General features: G+C 42.8%; 1 protein-coding gene across 48 annotated transcripts in view; it reads right to left on the bottom strand.

Moving 5' to 3' along the window:
- Positions 1 to 25196, bottom strand: part of Map4 (microtubule-associated protein 4) — a 154114-nt gene that overhangs the window by 25329 nt on the left and 103589 nt on the right. For 20 of the 48 annotated variants that reach the window (XM_030244084.1, XM_030244085.1, XM_030244086.1 and 17 more), the window contains exon 1: positions 18159 to 21732. In XM_030244084.1, the coding sequence (XP_030099944.1) occupies positions 18159 to 21078 (2920 nt within the window). In that variant the 5' untranslated portion in view covers positions 21079 to 21732. Of the gene's footprint in view, positions 1 to 5103; positions 8782 to 18158; positions 21733 to 21770; positions 21885 to 23119; positions 24254 to 25196 lie in introns of those variants that run through there. The other 28 variants (XM_006511960.4, XM_006511964.4, XM_017313179.2 and 25 more) reach the window with 4 other exon arrangements.

Below are 25196 nucleotides of genomic sequence, written 5' to 3'. Positions count from 1 at the left end.
CGAGATCTGACTCCCTTTTCTGGAGTGTCTTGAAGACAGCTACAATATACTTACATATAATAAATAAATAAGGGCTGGTGAGATGGCTCAGTGGGTAAGAGCACCCGACTGCTCTTCCGAAGGTCCGAAGTTCAAATCCCAGCAACCACATGGTGGCTCACAACCACCCGTAATGAGATCTGATGCCCTCTTCTGGTGTGTCTGAAGACAGCTACAGTGTACTTACATATAATAAATAAATAAATCTTTAAAAATAAATAAATAAATAAACAAATCTTTAAAAAAAAGAAAAGAAAAGCAGTTTATAGCGGGGCAGTGGTGGCGCACGCCTTTAATCCCAGCACTTGGGAGTCAGAGGCAGGCGGATTTCTGAGTTTGAGGCCAGCCTGGACTACAGAGTGAGTTCCGGGACAGCCAGGGCTATATAAAGAAACCCTGTCTTGAAAAAAAACCAAAAAGAAAAGCAGTTTATAGATACCCACAATTCTATTACTGGTGATGGCAGGGGGATGGGTGGGCATCCTTGAAATTGCTGCTACTGTGGGTGGACAGCTGCTTCTGCTGAGTGTGTGGAGTAGACGATGTATCGTAAGTTCTACCTCCACAGTCAGACTGCTCAATACTGGGAATAGGCAGAAAAACAGAGTTTACAACTAAGCTTTTTGTTAGGCTTTCCTTTCCTATCCTTTAAAATAAAAATCCCATTTACTTATTTAGTGTGTGTATGGCATGGTGTACCAAGGTGTACATGTGGAAGCCAGAAGACAAACCTGGAGGACTGACACCCAGCTGGGGAGGCTTTACCTGCTGACAGACAGACAGACAGACCTACCGCTCTTCCCATCCTGTTGTTGCTGCCGCCTACTTGCTAGAATTCTAGGTTGCAGGCCTCCAAGGGTACAGAAGAAGTTAAAAAGAAACATCATTGAAACCCACTGCACTATTCTTTAGGTCCTGAGAGTCAAACTTTTCAAGTTCCTTTAACAAACTGTTATATACTATAAAGCTATGCCTGGTATATAGAGCTATGTTACTAGCTAAAGGAAAGTCTCACCAAATGAGACTTGCTGACACTGAGTATTTTTCACTAGCACAGGGTTTTTGGTAAATAGTGCAGACACTTCATGAAGTCTTATTGTTTGCATGTGAACAGTAGCATCTCCATCTGCTCACATAAGCATGAACTACTGCTGTCTATCCAGATGTGACTTTTCACAGAGGACCTCCTCTTTGCCCCAGGGGTAACCTTACTAGACACTACTGGAGGAAATGAGCCAAATGTTGCCAGAGTTTCACTAGAGAATGTCTGAAAAAGAGTTCATTATATTAACCCCTTCCTAAGGCTGTTCTGATAATCCTTCCAGTACTGGTACTACCTGCTTGGAAAACCATGATCAAATTTCCAGCAATCTCCGCTACCCCCCCCAGCCCCCCACCCTGTATATCCATCATACTGGTTTCTATTTTGCTTGTTTGTTTTGTTTTCCCCTCTGTTACTGATATTTGTGAGACAGGGTCTCTCCATATAGCCCTGGCTGTACTGGAACTTGCTGTGTAGATCAGGGTGACCTCGACCTTGGACCTGCCTTCCTAAATGGAAGCACCAGCATGCCCCACCATAGTCAGTTTATAATTACAGCTTTTTAATTTGTTGTTCTTTTGAAGTACTGGGGACTGAACTCAGGATCATGCTGGATAATTCTTTTATCACTAAACACTGACCCTCTGCACTTTTTGGTAGCCCCCCCCCACCAATGGTTAAAAATAAATTTAGTTTATTTAAGGGGGGGGGGATTCCTGAGAGTAGAAGCGGAGTATCAGCTGGTAGAAACCACAAAGCTCTGGTCCTTTTCCGATTAATTTACATAGCCTTTGTATTCTCTCACATTAGTACATTGGAGGTTTTTCTAGAGCATGTTTCAGTTATTAGATAAAGACTACATTTGGTACTTTTTCTTATTTGTTTGTTTGTTTATTTATTTATTTATTTATTTATTTTTTTATCTATCTATCACTAAGCTGTCCAAGGTAGGCTTAAACTTATTCTGTAAACTAGGCTACCCTTAAATTTGCCATCCCCATCTCAGTCTTTATCATCAGGCTGGAAATTGTAGTTGTCTTACCTCTCCCAGTTCATCCTACCTTAATACTAGGAACAAGGGAGTCTCCCCCGGCCCCCGGCCCCCATGGACCTTGGGCTGTTATTTGCCGTTATTGCCAGGAGACAGAGTACTTAACAGTCAAGACATTTCTTAGGACAGCATTTCAGTAAGACTCAATGCCCATTTCTAGGTATTTTACCCTTATTTTTCCTAGATGGGGGTGAGGGGAAGAGGCATGTGCATAGGAGCAGCAGAGAACCCCCCAGAGACACACATTAGCTACAGCCTAGATATACACATTTGTGAGTTGGATCCATGAGATTCTTCTATATCCTACATATAAATATTCCTTACAGGGCTGGAGAGATGGCTCAGCGGTTAAGAGCATTGACTGCTCTTCCAGAGGTCCTGAGTTCAAATCCCAGCAACCACATGGTGGTTCACAACCATCTATAATGAGATCTGACACCCTCTTCTGAAGTGTCTGAAGACAGCTATAGGGTACTTATACATACAATAATAAATAAATGTTTAAAAATGAATAAATACTCCTTAAAATGAAAAAAGCCATATAGGTTTTGAATTGGTTTCTCCTTCCCACTGTCTTTCTTTTTCTTTTTCCTTTTCTTTTTCTTTTTGGTTTTTTGAGACAGGGTTTCTCTGTGTATCCTTGCCTCTTCTGGAACTCATTCTGTAGACCAGACTGGCCTCAAACTTGTCTCTTCTTTAAATACTGGGATCAAAGGCCTACGTAACCTCTCCCTGGTTCCACTGCTGCTTTCTTTGTCAGGCTCTCACTCTGTAGCCCAGGCTGATAGTGAACTCCTTCTGCCTCAGCCTCTCAAGGGCTAGGATTAGCAGCATGGACCTCCATACCCAGTACTGGCTTCAAGCTTTGTTTTGAAAGCTTGAGGTTTTCATCTGGAAGTTTTTACCTCTAAACTTTCAGCAATTCTGTTTTTAAAACCCAGGCTTAAATGTCTCCCCCAAAATAATGTTTCATGACTCACAAACCTCTCAGCCACCCCCCACCAAGCCCTTGACTAGGTAGTTAAGTTGCTCAAGGATTATCAACAATTTCTAGAACCCGGTCAGTGACTGGCAAATGGTAGGCATGCTAATCAGTCTTTATATATCTCAGTGTTGGGAATCATAGGTTGGGACTCAAATTTACAGGTGAACGAGTTAGTAGATTTGTCAGTCATTTAGTATGTTTTTCCTACCAGCACTAACCTCTTTTAGAATGAACCAGCCAGGGCTGGAGAGAGCACTGACTGCTCTTCCAGAGGTCCTGAGTTCAATTCCCAGCAACCACTTGGTGGCTCACAACTATCTGTAATGAGATCTGGTGCTCTCTTCTGCATACATAATAAATAAATCGTAAAAAAAAAAAAAAAAAAAAAAAAAAGAATGAACCAGCCAGGCTTAGAATGACTCCAGTTCTGTGTCACATACTTAAGTCAATGAGAGTTTTGACGATTTGCCAAGCCATGTCTAGTATACTATGAGCTGGGACCTAATCCCTAGCATCCCACTCAAACCCTGATGGCCCACGCCCCAATAGAAATGAAAGGGAGGGAGGAGAGGAGGGAGGCAAGAACAATCAAAAGGAAGACAAAAATTAAGTCTTTGCTCACTCCTGCCTAGAGGGTGCCTAGAGGGTGCATGGCACAACCTCTCTGTGACCATCATGGGTTTCTGGGGGTGGACAGAAAGATCAGAGGATCCTATTCATGAGGACTTCCTAAGTCCTGCTACTTCTAGAGACTTGCAAAGGTTCAGGGAACCTGGATTCTTACAATTTTGCATCATTAGAGACTACAGAGGAAACATAAGCTTATTTTGCCTAGTCTATTCAAAATAAAAACAAAAAATCTGCTAGTGCCCCTAGATGGCTGCTCACGTAAAACTGCTTGCCACACAAGCCTGACAAACTAATATAGTTCAACCCCAGAACTCACCTAAGGACAGAAAGAAAGACTGGATTCTACACACAAACCACGGTGCATGCCCTCCCCAATTATAAATTTAAAATAACATTTCATTAAAATGTACTCAAGAGAATACTGAAAATGGGTCCTAGGAAAAGTGACTACTTAAAACACCGAAACCAACCAACCAACCAAACAAAAAAACCCCACAAACAATAATAAAATTTGTGTTTTAAATGCCCGTTAACAAACACCATTGTGAATCATGATCCTTTGTGGACCCAGAGAAAAAACAGCTTCTTTAATCTATCAACAATGGCAGCAGTGGGGGGTGGAGAAGGGAAGGAAAGAAAAGGCAATGAAGAGGGCACAGATGGCAGCCCTACACCATTCACTGGTCCACAGTCTCTCTTCTCCCTAATTTCCTTTCTTCCTCTTCTTCTCCCCCACCTCCACAAAACACAGGAATAGAAAACTAGAAACATGACAGGGTCAAACAGGAAGGACATGGGGAGAATATTAAACAGCCAGGTATAAAAGGCTTTCTTTCAACTTCAACAAAAGTAAATCCTTCTCAAAAGCAGAAGGGAAAACAGCTTCCATCCAAACTGCAACTTAGCAGTGGTTAGTACTGATAAGCCTACTGTGACTCTATACAAAGTGATTCATTTTACAGGCGAGTGAATCAATCAGCAGCAGTGGGATGGCCAGAGCTCAAGAATCATTTGGTTCAAACCAATAGGATCAGAGGGGTGGAAGGATGGGGGATGGGATAGGGAGGTTGGCATGAGGTTAAGCAGCTCTAGTTTTTAATGCCTACCAATTTTGCCCCCACCCGTTGACAACCCAGCCAGCCAGTATCCACAGTGAAGCATTCAGCCTGACCCAGCCAGATTCACTGTGTTCTCCTGCCTCACTCCCAGAAAGCCTCCAACAAGGGAATTAAGCCTTCCCCCAGGTAGTCCCAGACTCCAGGAGTAACAAGCTGCTGACGCTCCTGTCCATCTATCACTTTGGCTTCTTCCTCACTGCCTGCCGGTTCCCAGTGGAGGCAAAATTTAGAAACATACCATCACGTGGGGTCTCTTCCAACAGCAATGATGGAATGCTCTGGGTTGCAGTGACCTCAATTTCTTTCTTCCCTGCCAGTGCCATCAGCTGTTTCTCGCCTCCCAGGCAGATGAAGGGACATGAATCAACTCTTGTCTCACCAGTATTTTCCTGCCCCTTTCCCTTGTGGCTTCCTTCGGGAATCTGTTCCAGCTTACTGTGGAGATACAGCCCAGCGATGCCCAGTTCCTTCTTCCCAGAGCTGTTGCTATCATTGCTGAAGTGGATCTGTTCTTCTCTCTCCTTGGCCACTGGTTCCTCGAAGGTTAAAGCAGTTGGTACCTGAGAAGCAGACAGGCTGGCCAGTTCCCCAGCACTCAATCTGCAGCTAGCTGACTGGTCCTCAGCCACAGTCATGGAGCGCCTCATGGCAGGCACCCCCAGCTTCCTGGGCATAGGGCTTGGCATTGGGCTACTGGTGGGAGGCAGCAGGTCAGAAGGAAGCTCCTCTCGGGCAGGCAGCTCAGGGTACTTATCGACAAGATTCACAGCTGGGGGCACTGAGAGATGGTAACACTCAGACAGGGCTCTTCGGATTGCCTTTTTCTGCTGGGGTACTTGGTCAAGCATAGGCCCCTCCTCAGAAGACCTTAATTTCTCCAACTCTTTATCCTGGCCTGCATTCAAATTTTCCTGAGTGAATTCCACCATAGTGATTGGTGGACTAGTGGTGGGCAAATGCTCACTAGTTGGGTCTGGGTGGGTGATAGCCACCAGTAATGGGGACTTATTATTAAGCTGCCCAGAGTTATCACTCATCACCCCAGTCACAGAGCAGCTGGAGACGAGGCCATTCTTCTCTTTTCCTGGAGTTGCAGCCTGAGGGCTCTGAGTTACTGAGTAAAAGTTGGCGTTCCAAGCACTGGTTTCTTGTTCCTCACCATGTTGAGTGAGAGTGTCAGCAGCCCCGGGAAAATTTAGATCTGGCTGGCTCTTGATCTCTAGTCCACTCTTCCCAGCCACCTTCCCCTGAACTGTAGCTGCTTTGTCTTTCCCCTCGGTGAGTCCCGGGTGGAACTCTGCTGCCTTCTGGTGAACTAAGTTCCCCTCCGAGGGCTGGCAGGTTCCTGAAATCACATACCCGCTCTCAAGGTGACCGGAGGTTTCTTGATACGCCTTGTTAGGCTTTTCGATGCTAAGTTCTTTGTCTAGCTTCCCCTCAAAAAAGCCGAGCTTATTCTGTTCCAGGAAGCTGGAATTCTTCACAAGCCTGTCTTTCAGCTGTCCATCCATGCTGACATTCAGCCCGATTTCATTCAGTTTACCCTCTGTCCTCTGCCATTCAAATCCATCCTGACCGATTTCTTTCCGGGAGTCCATCCCGCACTCTGGAGGGTTGCCTTTAGAGAGCTGCTCGTCCTCGGCAGCGAGAGCAGCAGTGAGCGCGGCTGGCTGCTTCTCTGGAAGCGACATCGTCCCTTTCACTGCTCCCCACTCACTCTTGGAGCTCTTGCACCACCCACGCTCACGGGTCTTGCAGTGACATCACAGCAAGCTCCTGGGATTCAGGGTAAGCTCTCTAGTTCTCCCAGTCTCCCTTTCTCCTAAAGCAGCTGGGTGCTAAATGCATTTACCAGGTGTAAAAAGGGAAGAATGAACAAAAAAAAAGAGAAAGAACGCCACTGTGTGTTAATCTGTATATATAATTTCCTGCTAGCTAGCACTCTGTTCATCCCTGTAATTTAAAATACAGTACGGTGCCAATTCAGGCACGGAGGACAGTAATTATGTCAGCTTTACATATAGATATATGTATACCCACACATTCATTTATCTCATTCTATGCCCAGCCTGCTGAATTCACTCAACTCAAAAAAAAAAAAAAAACTGTTTTAAAATAAGTAAGGCTCATTTGCCAATTCTCGGCTATAACTACTGAAGAATAACGATTCCAGAAAATTGCTCAAATTTTCACTTAAAACAAACACCTTAATGTTAAATAAAGACTGAGGAATCCAATCCTTGGAGGGAGGGTGGGTTTTGCTGTCATGGCAGCTCATTCCATTCTCTCACTGGATGGGCTCCACACTCACTTGTGGCCTGGAAGTATCTGCCTCTCCTCTCCACTCCTCTCACTGGCCCACTCCCATCCTGGAGAGAGCTTTCCCCTCTATGTGCACCCAGCACAGCCCATTTACAAGTCAAAGACCAACTTTCTGGAGTGGTTCCCTTCAGCCATGTGGGTTCCAGGGATCAAACTCAAGGTTATGAGGCTTTTTCACAACTGACCCATCTTGTCCTCCCAACTGTCTCTGTTTCCTTATAAAATCCAAAACCTTAATTAGGTAGAATTTCCAAAAACCCATCAGTTCTACTGGTTGGTTTCTGTCCTGGGAGCTTATTAAAGGGCTCATTCATACACTTTTAATCCTAGTATTGAAGGGGCAGATGCAAGTGGATCAGTGGGAGTGTGAAGCCAGCTTGGGCTACATAGTGAAGCCCTCTCTTAAAAAGTTACCAGTGCACTATAGGCTTTGGGAATGAATCCCAATAATAAGACACTTAAGTCCAACTGTAAGCCACATTTTTGCTTCTTCCTGATTCTGTCATGAGCTGAGTGCTACCACCTCTGTTCCTTCCAGAGGCTGACTGTGTGGACACACTGACTACAGTTCAGTTCATCGTCTTTTGATCTCTAGACTCAGGAACAAATCTATGTCTTGGAGCTTTTCCTGCTCATTAGAACACACTGCCTCCATTTAGTGCAGTCACAACCCTTTTTTTCCCTGTGTTTTCACCAATTATATATTTAGGACTGAGTGATCATATAACACAATTCATGGGCTAGAAGGAACCGCCTTACACTGTAAAAATGTAGAGTGCACCGCTGGAACAAAGCTGGCTTTGTCATAGGGCTTGTAACTCACTACCTGTCCCAACACAGGCTCCTGTGAAATACTCTATCAAGAATCCTAAAAAGGATGCTTTCTGATAGCCAAACTGGTGGTATACATCCCTACAGGGGGAGTATATACATCCCTATAAGGACTCAGAATGCCAAGGCAAGTGGCCAGCATAGGAAATGCACTAAGACCCTGCCTCAACTTAAAGAAAGAAAACCAGACCTATCTATCTTTGGTTTGAGAACAAATGTGCTGGATCCAGAGCACTGCTGAAATCCCTGTGCATCCTTTATGTGCAAGTCTCTCTGGATTACTGAGTTCTAGAACTCAGATTCCCATGAAGTTTTTTAAAACATGAGTTCTCAGGCCAGTATGTTTAGTTGCCACCTCACCTCAGGTAGCAGTATGTCTGAACATGATGGCTACACAATGGCTGAGTGCCATCAAATGTCTAAAGCAAGAATGCCCACAGAAACAAGTGCCACAGAAACTTGCTCCAGAGAGTCAAATTATTGTGACTTAGGCTTCCCTACTAGTAAAGAAAAAAAGGAAAAAAAAAAAGACAAAGTAACCACCATCACACACAAAACATGCCATTTAAGACCTACTTTCAATATCTATTTAATAGAAAAGAAAAAAAGAAAAGCTAACTCTCAAAATCTAACTCACTAAAAGAAATTATCCCATTTGCGGAATCCCTTAAAAGTTTTCTATAAAACCAGTACTGCAAGGACATGGAAATGTGTACATAGGATGCTGTAACAACAGCTCCTGTAACCTTAGTCCCTCATTTTATGGACAGGTCCAAATAAATAAATAAATAAATAAATAAATAAATAAATAAATAAATAAATAAATAAATAAATGGAAGTGTTCTGCTGGGAAAGCCAAGGTCTCATTTCTGACCAGCCTTTCTGCACCACTGAATAAGAATTCACTTTATTTACTGGATGACACACTCTGAAAAAAGTCCCCCAACTCTGGAGCTGGTGTCAAACCCAGGGTCCTGCAAGTGCTAGGCAAACATTCTTCTACTTAGCCAATTCCCCAGCCCAACGCTTATTTTTAAAAAAGGAAAAGAAATGTGTGTGTATAAATGCATATGGCCAGAGGACAGTCTTGAGTGTCATTTTTAGGAACATCATATCATCTACCTCTCTTTTTTTAAATTTTTATTTGATGTATGAATGCTCTGCTACATGTATGCTTGCATGCCAGAAGAAGGTATCAGATCCCTTTATAGATGTCCATAAACCACCATGTGGGTGCTGGGAATTGAACTTAGGACCTCTAGAAGAGCAGTCAGTGTTCTAAACTACTGAGCCTTCTCTCCAGCTCCATCTACTGCCTTTGAGACGGGCTTTCATTGGCTTGGACAATTACGTTAGACAGGGTGAACAGTGAGTAGATCCAAGGATCCTCCTGCTTCTATCTCCTTAGCACTGAGATCACAAGTATAACCCACCTGTCCATGGGTTCTAGGGATCAAATTCAGGCCTTCAGGTATATAAGGCAAACGCTGAGTGACCTATTTCCCTAGTTCTTCCTTTTCAAATCTACTTACTTTACTTCACTACCCATTCTCTACCCCACCCCTTTAGACAAGGTCTTCTACATAGCCCTGCCTGGTCTGTAACTTACTATCTAAACCAGGCTGGCCTAGAAATCAACAGCCTACCTTTGCCTCCCAAATGTTAGGAATAAAAGTGTGTGCCACCATACCTGACCAACTTATTTACTTTTTGAATCAGGGTATTACTGCGAAGCCTATACTCAGTATCTTCCCGCTTCAAGCCTTCTGAGTATATCATCATACTCAGTGCTGGCTCTCCAGTTTATTGTCTCCTTAATTAGCAAAGAAAAATAGTTTAATATGTATTTGAGACAGGACTCGTAAGCATAGGATGACCTCAAATATACTAGTCCATTGGAGTTTCACAGAACTCTTTCCAGATTATAAACCACATGGTAATCTTTCTGATAGCTCTAGAAGAAGGAAGGAAGGGAGGAAGGAAGGAAGGAAGGAAGGAAGGAAGGAAGGAAGGAGCCCTGTCTATACCTGCCAATGGTGACCAGCATAGAGGTAGATGAACAGTAAAATAGTCTCTTATAAAAGCACTACAGAGGCAGAAACAGGCAGATCTCTTTGAGTCCAGGCCAGCCTGGGTCTACATAGTGAGTTCAAGGACAGCCAGGGCTATGTAGTGAGACCCCGTCTCAAAACAACAATAAATAATGTTAGTGAAAGGATAGATTTCCTTCAGCAACATTTCTGTATTATTTATTCTGATTCCCTCCTATCATTTTAGCAGCCTTCAATAACTTACAAGAGCTTTTTTATTCTTTTCTCAACACTGGGATTTGAACCTGGGGCCTCAAACCCGGGGCTGTTATTACTGAGCACCAGTCCTAATCCAAGAACAAACAATGTGGAATGTCTTTTGGTCATATGGTTTGAGGTTCTATTTTATTCAAGTTAAGTCTGATAAGAGTACATGGATTCCTATGTCTGGTTACAAAGTAGTTTCTAATGTCAGGCAAGGTTCCAAGGGGTTTTGTATAGTCAGATGTACTGGCAGATGTTTTTCGTTTTCTGTGCCTGGGATTGGTATTTAACCTGTTCAGAGCCTTGTGATTTTTATGCTCTATGGTTGGTTTCACTGCATTCTCATTAGTTGCCAAGGCAACACTATATTCCAGATTGACCAACTGTTCTGTTACTGTCTCCGGGAACCGGTTCTAATAAATTATCATTACAATGAAAGTCAGTAATTCTAATTACCATGACTGATGGTACTCCTGACTAATATAAACTAAAGGTTAAGAACTTATAATCTGTTTTCTTATTTGGATATATTAATAGTTACACAAATCTATATTCAAAACCAAATCAAACCATATTTCACTGAATTTTAGGAACATATCTTAGTACATGTTCAACTCAAGAACATCATGACTTTCCCTGATTAACATCCAAAAGTTGGGAAGTGAACAGACAGAATAAAAAGAATGAACTTAGTAATCTGATTCATGTAAACTCAAAGCATTAAAATGAAGGACATGAAAACTCTACCAACAAGCATAAAGAAAAGGAAGTGACCCAACTAAAACCTAACAGAAACAAGACCCTGTCCACCAATTATTTCCAGATCCCCTGTCTATGGAGGCACCCAGGACTCCCTAGAGTCTTCAGCAGTTTATCTTCTTTTCCCCATTCTAAACTCAAAAGGCATTAGAGATTTCACTGTTTCCCCAATGACTTATCTGCAATGACATCATAACATCTGCCACCTGCTCAAATACTCCATGAACCTCCTGCCACTATGCCATCATACAAGCCCTGCAATGCTTTGCTTAGGAACCATTCAGCCCTGAACTCTTCTTGCTCTGCTATGGAGACTCAGTCCCCTTTGCTTCATCTCCATAGCACATGGCTCATACTTATGTCCACTATTTGCAAAGCAGCAGGCAATGTTAATTTGTGTGCAAACTTATACAAATGACACCACTGCTAAACAGTTTAAAGAGTAACATTTTGAATTTGCCCACAGGTGAGATGATCTTCCTTCTTTGGATATGTCACAGGGAAAACCAGGAAAGTCCCATTTACTTTCATAATTACAACGGTGAAATTTGTAAGTTTATCTTTATCATGTTTCTTGAATCGCCTAATGCTCTGTCAGCCAGAGAATAAAAGTTATGGTGAGAGAATGTGAAGAACTCCTTAAGCAGGGTAGCTCCATAATGGAGTGCTTGTGTAGGTTATGTGAAGCCAGGCTGCTAGCTTCAACATGGCAGGGGAAAAAAATATTAGTATCCTTTGGAAGAAGACATATAAATATGAAACTTTATTTCAGTGTTGAGAGTACTTACATGTGATGCTATGTGATTAACCCCACCTCACATCTAGTCACCCACCAGTCAATGCAGGATAACCAACATTTGCAAATATATATATATATATATATATATATATATATATATATATATATATACTTTTTTTTTTTTTTTGGTTTTTCAAGACAGGTTTTCTCTGTAGCCCTGGCTGTCCTGGAACTCACTCTGTAGACCAGGCTGGCCTCAAACTCAGAAATCCGCCTGCCTCTGCCTCCCGAGTACTGGGATCAAAAGTATGAGTCACCACGCCCAGCATTTGCAAATATATTAAGATGGCCTCTTTCAACTAAGGTGATGGCAAGTATCAGCCAAGTAGGATTATTTGAGAGGGTTAATTGAGAATTAAAAAGACAGTGCCAGAAAAAAAATTTAATAAATGGTAGTTGTAAATTCCACTAATATGCTTAGAAAAAAAAAAAAACAAAAAACAAAAAACAAAATCCAAAAGGTCAAGCTGAGCAGAGAGCACAAGTCTCTGGTGCTTGGGAGGTGGAGACAGGAAGGCTCAAGCCAACCTGGGCAGCAAGAAGGCACTGTGGAGGAAACCAAAACACTAGGCAGTGGAAAGGCACTGCAAAGGGCAGGCAGCCCATTATGAAATGGGTGCTTCTCAAGTTGTGAAATAGTAGCAACTCCTCTCCTAAGATTACAAATGATTTGTTTTTTTATACTCTGAGCATATTTTATTTATGTACAAGGGCTTTGAAGCTGTTAAGATTTCTGGGTTTATAAATTACTTCCAAGTTTCACACCAAGACATTTTCTTACCATAAACTGACATTCCCAGCTGCTGGCAAACAGTTGATGAGCTCCAGCAAACTGAAATGAAAGAAATGAAGCCAGATAGAAAGGAGAATAGGTTTTAAACAGGCAAAGAGCCTGTCTCCAACTATGGGTGTTATCACTAAGCTCTACCTGATTTCCAGGGAAATAGCTAACAAGAAGTATATTCTATAACCCACATGAAATACCCTTCCAAACTTTCATTTACAAAAAAAGGGAGATGGCATAAGACGACTTTTTTTTTGGGGGGGGGGGGGACGTGTTGAGATCAGGCTTCACTCATGTACCTCCATAAATTTTTTCCTCATCCTTCCTGCCTAGAATAATATGCATCATATGTAAGGAAACCTGCTAACATTTTCCCCAACTTGAAAGTGGCATGAAAATGTCAAAAGAGAACAGGATACTGAAAAAATATTTTACCTCCTCATTTCCAAAGAGGCTAAGGTTAACTGAAGGTAATTCATTCTTAATTTAAAAAATATATAAAACTATACACTAGATACTAAGAAGAATACAGCAGTAAATCAAACATAACCTTAGTGTAGAAAATATCAGAGAGTGCCGTGAACTGGACTCAGTCAGCCTCTCAACCTGCGGGGAACCAGGATCTCGGTACTCAGGTGGGCAAGGAGTTGGCAAAAAGTGACCAACAGACACTGACACACAGAGAGTGCTGTATCTGAATGTAATTTCTCAAAGCAAGCATCAGACTTATACTACAGAAGAAAAATGAAGAAACTAGGTGACACATCAGCCAAGGTACATTGAAGTTATTTTATGCATAATAACACAAAACAGAGAAATGCATACGTAAAGACTGGCAGGATCTAGGCAGTGTTTACAACTGAGATAAGATCAGCCCTATCTAAAGTCAGCTATTCACGGGAGCCAGGTGAAAGGGCTAATATGTCCAGGTGCAATTCTAGTCTATTGTTAAACCCACCTCTAAGGGTCTCTTAGTAAATACCTAATTATGCTATTCCTCTGGGCCTAGTGAAAAACATGAACCAGGGAAGTTCCAGTCTACTGACCGGTCTACTAACCCTTTCATGAATAAAGAATACTCCAGTTCCTCCTTAAACCACAACCCACCTTCTTTCTACTATTATGTAATATAGTCTACCACTCATGTCTGTAATGAGAATTCTAAGTTTACTATTTTGAACTAGCCCTGAGATTTCTAGCTCCTATCCAGTAAAATACTGCAAGAAAGCATGCAAGACCCTCAACACTATTGCAGGGACAAATCTGGTTATAGGGCACCAGAGATTCTCCAGGAGACAAGTTTCCGTGAAACTGTTTGCCTCAGGACTGTGGCCAAGCTTTTGGACTTCCCACGCAGACTTCACTGGAGTGGGTGTGGCAAGAGAGACTCAAAGGCTTAGAATTTAGTCCTAAACTAAACTAAAAATATGCTGGGCATGGTTGCACACTCCTTTATTTGCAGAATGCCAGAATGCAAGGGAAGCAGTCAGATCTCTGCGAGTTTCAAGTAAGCCAGGGCTATACAGAGACTCAAAACAAGCAAGCAAAATCAACAAAAAATATAAACTAATTGCTATCTATCTTTTTATTCGGAAATATCTAGAGACTGTATGAAATTCTCCTTTACACACACAAAAAAAAAACCCACCCAACAACAACAAAACCAGATTAACACTTCTGATTAAAAAAGACTTGGGTGCTGGAGAGATGGCTCAGGGAACAGGAACTGACTGCTCTGTCAGAGGGTCCTGAGTTCAATCCCCAGCAACCACATGGTGGCTCACAACCATCTGAAATGGGATCTGATGCCCTCTTCTGGTGTGTCCAAGAACAGCTACAGTGTACTCATGCATAAAACAAATAAATCTTTAAAAAGACAGGTTCAGAATTTACTTCTTCTGTAACCATGTATAATCTTCAGAGCCTCCTGTAAAAGAGTATCTTTATATATATGTTGGGCGGGGGGAGGATGAGACAGACACACATCTTCTTCTATCTATGGGTAACCAGATAGATAATAATCATTCCTCAATATATGGTAAGCATCAATTTTATTCATTGTGTTTGTGTGCATGTGTATGCTGCAGCATTTATATGGAGAATAAGACAGCCAGCAGAAGTCCATTCTCTCCTATAAGTCCATTGTCATGCAACAATGAAAATCAAATTCAGGTCATCTGCCTCAGCAGCAAGCACCTTTACCTACTGAACTAACATAACACCGGCACTATAAGATTGAAATCCATGTGCAACACCATTTGACTACAAGACAAACAGAGACAGTAATCCTCAATAACTTTTTTTTTTTTTTTGATTTTTCGAGACAGGGTTTCTCTGTGTAGCCCTGGCTGTCCTGGAGCTCACTCTGTAGACCAGGCTGGCCTCAAACTAAGAAATCCACCTGCCTCTGCCTCCCGAGTGCTGGGATCAAAGGCATGCGCCACCACGCCCGGCTCCAATCCTCAATAACTGACTCAAAGTTAAGAGTAAAGATAAAATTTACTAAGGCCAAATCTACCAGTCATATACAGAACATCAGAGTATATATGGAGTGGAAGAAAGTCCTTGTAATCCCAGAGTTATAGAGACAGAGGCTGTCTACTCACTGAGAGTTTCAGGCCTCCCAGTGTTGGAAGCAGAAGTCCTTATATGCAAAGAACACCAGGGAAACCAGGATTGTTAAACACGCAGGACGACCCTTTCAAAGGGAGGGACATATAACTTGCTTTTCCATCCAGAAAGCTGAGAATTGGAGGTGATGCCTGGTGATCTGCATTACCTGTTAGACTAGGTTTGATTAAGTTTTCACAACCAGAACCAGAGGTGGCTAGTAATCTAAATGATCACTAAATTACCCATATAGTCAGGGGCTGCCCCAAGCTCCCACAACCATGACCCTGATAGTGTTCTGTGTAGCCGGAGACGCCCCCAAACTCCCACAATCAAGACCACACAGTCTAATATAAGAGACCAAATGACCTCCATGCTATCTGTATATCTAAAACAGGCCAAATCCTTCCTCATGTTCTTAAGCTAAAATACAGGTAGCCTATCTCTAAAACCCATGTTCGTGGAAGGAATGATATACACCTTGAGTTGAGTTTTTACGTAATTATGCTTCCTTGTGCTCCAGGAATTACATTACACCAGGAAAATTTATTTTTTTTCAAATTGTACTGTGTTTAAATATGCTCACAAAAAATTACCTGGCAAAGTTTGACCCAGTCTGACAAAGTCAAACTGAACTAAGTGTTCATTCTCACCTCTTCTCAGTTCATTTCCCTGCCTCACATCTACAGAGACATACCCTACCCTCATCCCAGGATTGCTGTACTAAGACCTACCTAAAATATGAATATAACTACATACTTATAGACTGATTATGTTTTTAAAAGAAAGGGCTGTATCGTCACCATGTCATGTTTCATACAGTAACAGGAAATGCATTTCATTATTATTAAGCATAACTTCTTTGGAAGGACATGTATAATACTGTTAAGATTGGTTTTGTCTAAAAAGAGAAAAATTTAAATTGTTTAATGGAAGGAAAAACACCATGCCTATTCCTTTGTACCTTGTCAGTGTGTTAACTGTATTAAAAAGTAATAACTTTGGGGGAGCTAGAGTAATGACCACACTCATAAATGTAAAATAATAAAACTAAAAATATTTAATATTTTTCATGATTTTTTTTGGGGGGGGTGGCAGTGGGAAGGGTCTCATGTATCCCAGACTGGCCTTAAACTCCTGATCCTCCTACCTTCATCTCCCAAAATGCTGGAATTACAGATGTGAGCCCACATTCAAAAGTATCTATTGCTCTTAGAGGTAGCAATTGTTAGAATTCAGAGATGCAGCAATGAATTTTACTTAGTCCTCATTACACTCACCTCAGGTCACGTCTCACATGTCCTTTGCAAGGACATTCCCTAGTACATACACACTGAGCTGGGGCTGACCTGGCAGGGTCCAGAGAGCTCTGCAGGTTCTGACTAAAAATAAACCTACTTTCTAGAATTCTTTGCAAACACTAAACATTTCTTTGGAAATCCTGACAAGGGACTTACAAAATTTACCTGTTACCTTTTTTTTTTTTTTTTTTTTTTTGATTTATTTATTTATTATATACACTGTAGCTGTCCTCAGATACTCCAGAAGAGGGCATCAGATTTTGTTACAGATAGTTGTGAGCCACTATGTGGCTGCTGGGATTTGAACTCGGGACCTTCAGAAGAGCAGTCGGCGCTCTTAACCACTGAGCCATCTCACCAGCCCCTGCCTGTTACCTTTTAATCACTGTCAAAACTAAATAATATGGTAGGATTCTGGAATGCTTTCTACATGCTACTTATTCTATTAAATTTCCCAAATTGTTAATAGAGGAGCTGAGAAGAAAAAAGCAGAAAGATGAAAATAGCATATGCATCCTTTCCTCACACCACAGGTATTCCACTCCAGGTGCTCACTCATGCATAGCACCAGCTTCCCCCACGAGGGCAAGTCCACACCATGCAGAGCACAGCCCGACGATGAAGCCACATTGCTTGGCTCTAAACGACCAGTGTTTTTGTTTTGTTTAACTTTCTCAAGGTAGTAGCTGGATCATGCAAACTTGTTAAAGAACCATTTGCTGGCTGCAAAAATTTTCAAATGCAAGGAAAGAATTTCAAAGTTTGGTTCAAGGAAGGTATGACTAAATGTGTATGGGGAGGGGGAGAGCACACACATGATTAATCTCTAAATCTTAAGAGAAATTCATCTTAAACTCAGTTCAACTTTGTAACCTATTAAAGTCCCAAAGGGCAAAATCAGGAGGAATTTTACCATCATAAGCAAAGTTCATGAACTGCTTAATGAACACAGGCCATGCCCAAATTCTAATCCATATACAACTACTGATAACGGCTATAAGCAGCAAAGCTGATCAAACCAGTCTAGCCTACCTGGTACCTTGAGAGATGGCTTCCCAACTACTAGATACACAAAGTCTGTACCTACCAATGCTAGTCAGGGCATAAGAAGATGAAGACACACTGTTTTCACTTGATCTGAAATCAACTTGGATATTTATTCCCCCTAGCTCAAGCTATTAATATACTATAAATAAACAAACAAAAAATAAAGCTAAGTTTCATATACTCAGCCAGACTATACTTTTTCTGATACTTTCCCTAAACTTTCCACATAAGAGGTTCAATATAAGAATAAGAGGATTACAATATTCTCCCCTCACCCCCACAACTTCCAATAAAACCTAAGATTCAGTGCTGCATTAAAAAGGCATGCAACCACATTGTCAGACTCCTCAAGCTGAACACAGGGCATGCATGCCTTGGCTGGAAAGAAAAATACATGAGTAGCAAGCAGTCACAGGTTTTCATGCCAACAGACTAGCGATCAATGGATGATTAGAGTCTGAATGGAGCCAAGGCACAAGCTGTTTGCTTTTTCAGTGCTGACTCAAAAGCCACATGAAAACACACTTCCCCATGACAGGGTCATACCACTGGACTTGAACATCTTGGATCTCTCTCTTTCCTGACTTGCAGACTTTGGCAGATCTGGAGTGAGTCCTCGAGACTTGGTGGGTCTCATGTAGCCTTTCATTGGCTCTGCCATTCTGCCTTTATCTTCCTTCTTCCTTTCACCCAGCACCTTCAGTTCTGACGTCCCCGTCATCTTCTGGGGAGCTTCGACCTCTGGGACTTGAGGATCCTTGTAAGCAGTCACCACTACTTTACTTCCCCCCTCAACACTGTCACACAAAATATCAGACTCAAGTCCTGTTGCTGATGTGGCAATGCATTCCAACTTTGTGACTTCACATGACAGACTAGCTTCTTTTAATTTATCCTTTTCATTTTCTGGAGGCAAAAGCGTGATATCTACCTTCTTATCCAAACTCTCTGGGTCCTTGGAATCTCTCTCATTTTGGTCATCAGACAAACTGAACTTCTCCATTTTCTGTCTAAGAGGGTCAGGGTTTCTAACTGGGGCAGAGTCTTTCTCAGTTCTCTTCTCTTCCTTCATCAGAGACACTGGCAAATCACCACTATCTGCATGTGTGTCTAGGACTCTGACCTCTTCTGGAAGGCTCTGGCTTTCTGTGAACACAGCAGGACGTAAGTGTCCTTTAGTGGGCTCTGTGGCATGCTGTGCTGAGTGCTCAGAGGACCAGTGCTGCTCTGACACAGGTTCCCCTACCGCATGCCTTTCAGGGGTTATCCCTACTCCATTTTCCCTGCAATCAGCAAGCCCACCTTTATTCTTAAGAGAGTGATCTCCAAGACTGCTAAACTTCTCTTGGGCTTCTGTAGAAGTTCCAGTAACTCCTTCTGTACTAGTAGAGGGCATAGCAGCAGGGGGAGCCTTGGGCCTTTCTTGACCTGGGACTCCATCTTTGCTACATGTATCTTGTGGGAATAATTTGAAATTATTATTTTCTTGCTCACTTTTTCTGGAATTGTCTGGGAAGGAATTATCTTCCTTTCCTACTTGAGGAATAGGGCAGGGCAACATTTCACAGCCTGCTGATCCCACAGCCTCTAGAGAAATTGATTTACCCATCAGCCCCGATGGTGATCTCCCAGAGGTAAACGTAATATTTCTATTTTCATCCACATACCCCATTCCCTCAATTCTGCAGTCTCCCGTGGCTTTTGTGGGATTTGTTATATCTGTCTTAATCTCAGGAAAGCTGCTCTGAACCCTCTTACATTTCCCATCATTGCTCCTTTTGTTAGGTTTCCTGGGCACTGCAGCCTGTCCCTTGGCTACACAGGTCTTGTTTTCCTCAGTTCCTACTGAGGGAACAAATCCTGCCCCCTGGATTGGGCCTGTGGAGCTCAAATCTGCCACCTTGGCAGCTGGTTCAGTAGTAACAGCAGAGTTTCTTTTATTCCCTGCAAGATCCCCAAGTTGAATAGAATTAGACTCATCCTTCTTACTCTTGAGGTCAGCGCCTTCCTCTGTGGCTATACCTGAGATGTGTGAGAACAAAGGAGCGTGTATTTTTGGGGAACCCTGTCCTAGTTCACTGTTTTTATGGGCAACATTACCATCATCACTGAGCTTCTCTACACAAGGTGGGCTGGCGATTTCCTTCCTGCCCTCCACTCTGCTAGGCTGTACAGGGTAATTATTTTTAAACTTTTTGTTCCTGCCTTCATTGCCTCTCTTTTTAGTCTTTTCAGAAACCCAGGGAGTTGACTCATGATCCATCCAAGGACACTTCCCTTCCTTGCTCTGGTTACTGGTGCCCATATTTTTAACCTCAGCTCTTCTTTCTGTCCTAGCATTCAAAGTCTGAGTCAAACTTGACCCACTTTCCAAAGGAATTAATGGCTGCAAGATGCCTCCCACACCACCATCAGCCACCTCTTCTGCCACCCTCAGCACTGCCTCAGTGAGATCAGTAATGGCCCCTGGTTGCTTAGAAGACTCCAAGCATAGCCCTCTTCTAGGATCCTTAATACTCACTACTCCGCTTTCAGGGACTGGCTCACTTGGCGAAGGTACAGCTTTCCCCTCCTTGTCGCTGGTCAGAAGGACTGGCACCTCAGCTTTGGCTCCTGACTTCCCTGAGCCTGCTCTGACTTTCCCAGGACCCCTTCCTTTCCTGCTTTTGCTATCGACTGTCATTTTCTTAAACAGCTCACTCTCTGGCCCAGGAGCTTGAATTAATTCTTGGTCTTTAAGCTCTTTGGAAGCAAGCAGGCTGGTTCCTTGTCTTTGCTCCGGGGTTGTGTCTGGTCTCAGTTCTTTAACGGCCCCGACGGCATGAGGAACCTGTAGTGCAGCTGCTCTACTTCCACCACTCTCTGCCTTCAGACCGTCTTCTAACGGATGGTCTGCTGAGGTCAGACTTGGCAGCACTTCCTCTGTTGTGGGTTTTGGAACTTTATTCATAATATCTTGGGCCAATAAAGGGGAACAGCCGCCTTGCAGAGCTGTCACTTTGTGTGCAGTGCTGTCACCTGGGGTTCCTTTCAAACTCGATGGACTCACTGCCCTGCCTGTACCCACTGAAGACTTCAGGTGTGATGTAGCTGGGGCTCTCTCTTCCTCTTGCTGCAGCAAGTTCTTATCTTGGTTCCCTGATAGCAGGCTTTTATCTCTGTGGTCATCTTCTACTCTCTGCTTGAGCTGAGCTTTTACCACGATTTCGGGAGGCTGTTCTGGACATGAAGTAACCCCAGGACTCTCTGCACAGTCACGCTTCCAGACTGCTCTGGACACAAATCCACATTCTGTGCCCACCGTAGTAGGCTGGCTAGGGCCCACGCCTGACTTCAGGGGCCCATGAGCAACATGGCGCTCTTCTGCATTATCGTCATCCCAAGGTCCCCCAGCTCGGGACTGAGGATATCTTTTTTGCTTTGGTTTCTTCTTCTTTTTCTTCATCATCATTGGCATGCTCTCCATATCCCTGGCTTCCCTGCCATGACCTCTCTGGGGTAGGAATTCATCATCAATAACTTTTCTTTGGTTCCCATGCTCACCACCGGAAGATGAACCAGAGACCCAACCCAATTCAGAAAATGGGCAGGGGCCCAGCTTGGGATCAATAATCTTCCATGGAGGAGAACCTTCCAGTAGCTCAGGAGGGACCCTGGCAGGTTTAGACCGTGCTGACCTGCGGTCATTGGGTCTGCAAACGTGTTTACCTTGTGAGGAAGGGAAACCTGCAATACATGAACTTGGCTAAAAATTCTAAACAGCACTTTCACTCTTATCGTTATAAAGAAAGTTTAGTGATGCATTTAAGTGACTCACACCATTCATTTATATAAACCTTTTCCTAAACACCTCTTATCCTTAACTGGGTTTATCAACAATTATCATCACAGATCAAATTTTTGTCCAGATATATTTATAAAAAGTTAAGACATTTAAAATCTTCACTTTAAATAATTCATTTTAACAGAGCAGTAAACATGTAAGAAACCCACTTTCTGCCTAAAGAAATGGAATATACTGAAAAAAATTAAAACAAACAAACAAACAAACTGAACTTTATAAACTATACTGTTAATAATGACCACCACAGAAGCAGCAACTAAAAAATGCTCCCACTATCATCCCATCACTCCTGATGGTCACATTCCAGGACTCACCTGAGCAAGGCTCAGAAGGCTGGCTGCCAGGCGTTTCCTTCTGCTCTAAGTTCTCTAATGGAGAAGGTGCATCTATTGGTAAGGTAGACATTTGTTCTGCAGCTTTGACTGGTTCTAAAGATAAGGGTAAAATTCATGTAAGTTTCAGAGAGATAATATTTGAGCTAATTTTTATCTATCATAAATTAGAAATGAGAATACATTTTGAAGAATTCTTCTGAATTCTAGAGAAATCAGGAATGGCAATTGGAAGGTAGATAGGGTTCCCTGTTTGTTTTTTCCTTCCTTTTTTAAAAAAAGTATTTATTTATTTATTTTTAAACATTTATTTATTATTGTATGTATAAGTACCCTATAGCTGTCTTCAGACACTCCAGAAGAGGGCATCAGATCTCATTATAGATGGTTGTGAACCACCATGTGGTTGCTGGGAATTGAACTCAGGACTTCTGGAAGAACAGTCAGTGCTCTTAAGTGCTAAGCCATCTCTCCAGCCCTTCCTCCTTTTTTTTTTTTTTTTTTTTAAATTCATTTATTTATTATATGTAAGTACACTATAGCTGTCTTCAGACACTCCAGAAGAGGGAGCTAGATCTCGTTATGGCTCCATGTGGTTGCTGGGATTTGAACTCTGAACCTTCGGAAGAGCAGTCGGGTGCTCTTACCCACTGAGCCATCTCACCAGCCCCCCTTCCTCCTTTTATAATTAATTTTTATTAATATTGTGTGGAGGAGCAAGTGTGCCACAGCCAACATGTGGAGGTGAGAGAACAGTATGTCTGTTGGTTCTTTCCATTCACCAGGTGGGTCCTGGGGTTGAACTTAAGTTGTCAGGCTTATTGGCTGATGGCTTTACACTGCGGTATCTTACTAGCACTACTTTTATCTTTGTAGGTGAAACAAAACCCAAAACCCAAACGTTTCTGAAAGCAGGTGGGAACGATTAAATGGAAAGAAGACTTCACTAGTGAGTAAAGGGAGAAGGCCGGCTGGGAAGCAGTACACTTGAGTACAGGGAAGGGACTTGCTGCAAAGTGAGGCGAGGTTGGCTTTACTGAGAAGCCATGTTAACCATAAAAAAAGGAATAAGGCAGTGCATACAGACACAGTCAGTATGTAGATGGGTAATGATGGGCTGTGGGTCTTACTGGTTCACTCTCTGCAAAAGAAGCAAGAATGAACAAAAAATGGGACGAGCCACCAGAGAGGAAGGAGAGGGTCAGCACGCTGACTAGGAGAAACATAATTGGACTTGAAAAGCAGCGAGGCTGTATTTTATCAGGAATGACAGCTGTCCTTTAGTCTACACCCCAGTAGAGAGAATACTAAAAGAAAGCAGAAGCCTGTACCTGGTGAAGCCGTGCAAGGAGGTACTGTTGACTGTCCCTTGTGCTGCATAGATGCTAACTGGGAGTCTTCACGTGGTTTTTCTTCAGTCTGTACAGTTCCTTTGTCTTTAATTGGAACTGTTGCTACTTTTGTTTCCAAGGGCAGTGCAAGATCGGAGGCTGGAGCCATGCTGTTGTCCACAATCAGCTCTGTTCCTGAGTGCAGATCAGCATTCTTAGCCAGGGGAGCCTCTGTTTCTGCAGACGGAGACATGTCCTTGACTGAGGTTACCTCTTCTTCTGAAAGTGGAGTCACATTGTTAAACTCAGCCACCTTTGTTTCTGGAAGTATAACCACGTCCTTGCCCAGAGTCACTTCTGATTCTGGGAGTGGAGACATGTCTTTGGCCATGCCCAAATTTGTTTCTGTGGGTGGAGCTGTCTCTTTGCCTAGGGTCATTTCTGTTTCCAGAGATGGAGTCATGTCCGTCACCAACGGTCTCTCTGCTTCTAAGGGGAGTGTCACATCCTTTGTCAATGTTGTTATGGGATCTGAGGGCAGTACCACTTCTGTTGCCAGGACCACCTCTGTTTCTGAGACCACTGTCTCCTGAGCCACAGGTATTTCTGCAGAGGACTCATCATTCTTTGCCAGAGCCTCTTCTATTTCTGAGAGTGAAACCATGCCCTTGGCTGGGGCTAGTTCTGTTTCTTTGGTAAGTAACACATCCTCAGGTGGTGCCAAGTCCATTTTTATTGGAAGTGTTGTCTCTGTTTCTTTGGGGGATGTCGTATCATTGCCTGGGACAATTTCTTCTTCCATAGGTGGTGCTACATCCTTGGTTGAAGATTCGTCTGGTTCTGTAGGCAATATGATATTGTTAGCGTGGGCTGCCTCTGTTCCTGTGAGTAGTTCCATGTCCTGGGCCAGGAACATATCCGATTCAGTAGATGGCTGCGTGACATTTGCCAATATCACATCTGGCTTGGTGATCTCTTCTATGTCTTTAGCCAGTGCTGCCTCTGTGTCTGGGCCTGGTGTTGTGTCTGTGGATGGAGAGTGCACCACATCAGTGGTCTGCTCTGCCATCGTTTCCAATGCTTTAGCTGGCAGCTGCTCTTTCACTGATTCCACTTCTGCTGCCTTGGAGAGCTCTGAGAAAAGTAAGTTTAAAATAATTTAGGACCTAGGAGGTTTGAGAAATGATGGCTCAGAGATGTTTTCCCAGCACCCACATGGCAGCTCACAATTGTCTGTAACTCTAGTTCTACGGGACCCAACACCCTCACAGAGACATAAATCAGTGCAAATTAAAAAAATCATTAAAAAAAAAGTTTAGGACCTAGTATTATTCAACCATAACCCTGCATTTAAAGTTTACTTTCTGAACCGGGTGTCACAGCACAAGCCTTTAATCCTAGCAATCGGGAACAGAAGCAGGCAGATCTCTGTGAGTTCCAGGCCAGGCTGATCTACAGTGTGATTTCCAGGACAGCCAGGGTAACACAGAGAAAGCCCTGTCTCAAAAAAACAAAACAAGCAAAACACCTTTCTGGAGCCAGGATGATGGCTTAGCAAGAAAAAGCTGCTGCTGCCAAGCCTGGCAGCTTAAGTTCAGTCCCAAGGAGCTGCACGGTCAGGAGAAATGACACCCAGAAGTCATGCTCTGACCTTCACAAGTACACATACAAAATAAAATGACAGAAAGATATATTAAAAAAAGAAACATTTGGGCTGGAGATATGGCTCAGCGGTTAAGAGCACTGACTGCTTTTCCAGAGGTCCTGAGTTCAAATCCCAGCAACCACATGGTGGCTCACAACCATCTGTAGTGAGATCTGATGCCCTCTCTTGGTGTGTCTGAAGACAGCTACAGTGTACTTATATATAATAGATAAATTAATTAAAAAAAAACATTCTGGGCTGGAGAGATGGTTCAGCAATTAAGAACAATGACTACACTTCCTGAAGACAAAGGTTCTACTCTTAGCACCCACATGGTGGCTCACAAGCATCTGTAACTCCAGTTTCAGGGGATTTGATGCCATTTTCTAGCCTCTGTGGGCAACACACATATATACAGACGAAATAGTCAAA

Source organism: Mus musculus, chromosome 9 (assembly GCF_000001635.26).
Source record: "Mus musculus strain C57BL/6J chromosome 9, GRCm38.p6 C57BL/6J".
In the NCBI taxonomy this organism is placed as follows: Eukaryota; Metazoa; Chordata; class Mammalia; order Rodentia; family Muridae; genus Mus; species Mus musculus.
Note: the sequence above shows the minus strand (reverse complement) of the source record. Positions and strands in the feature narration are given on the sequence as shown.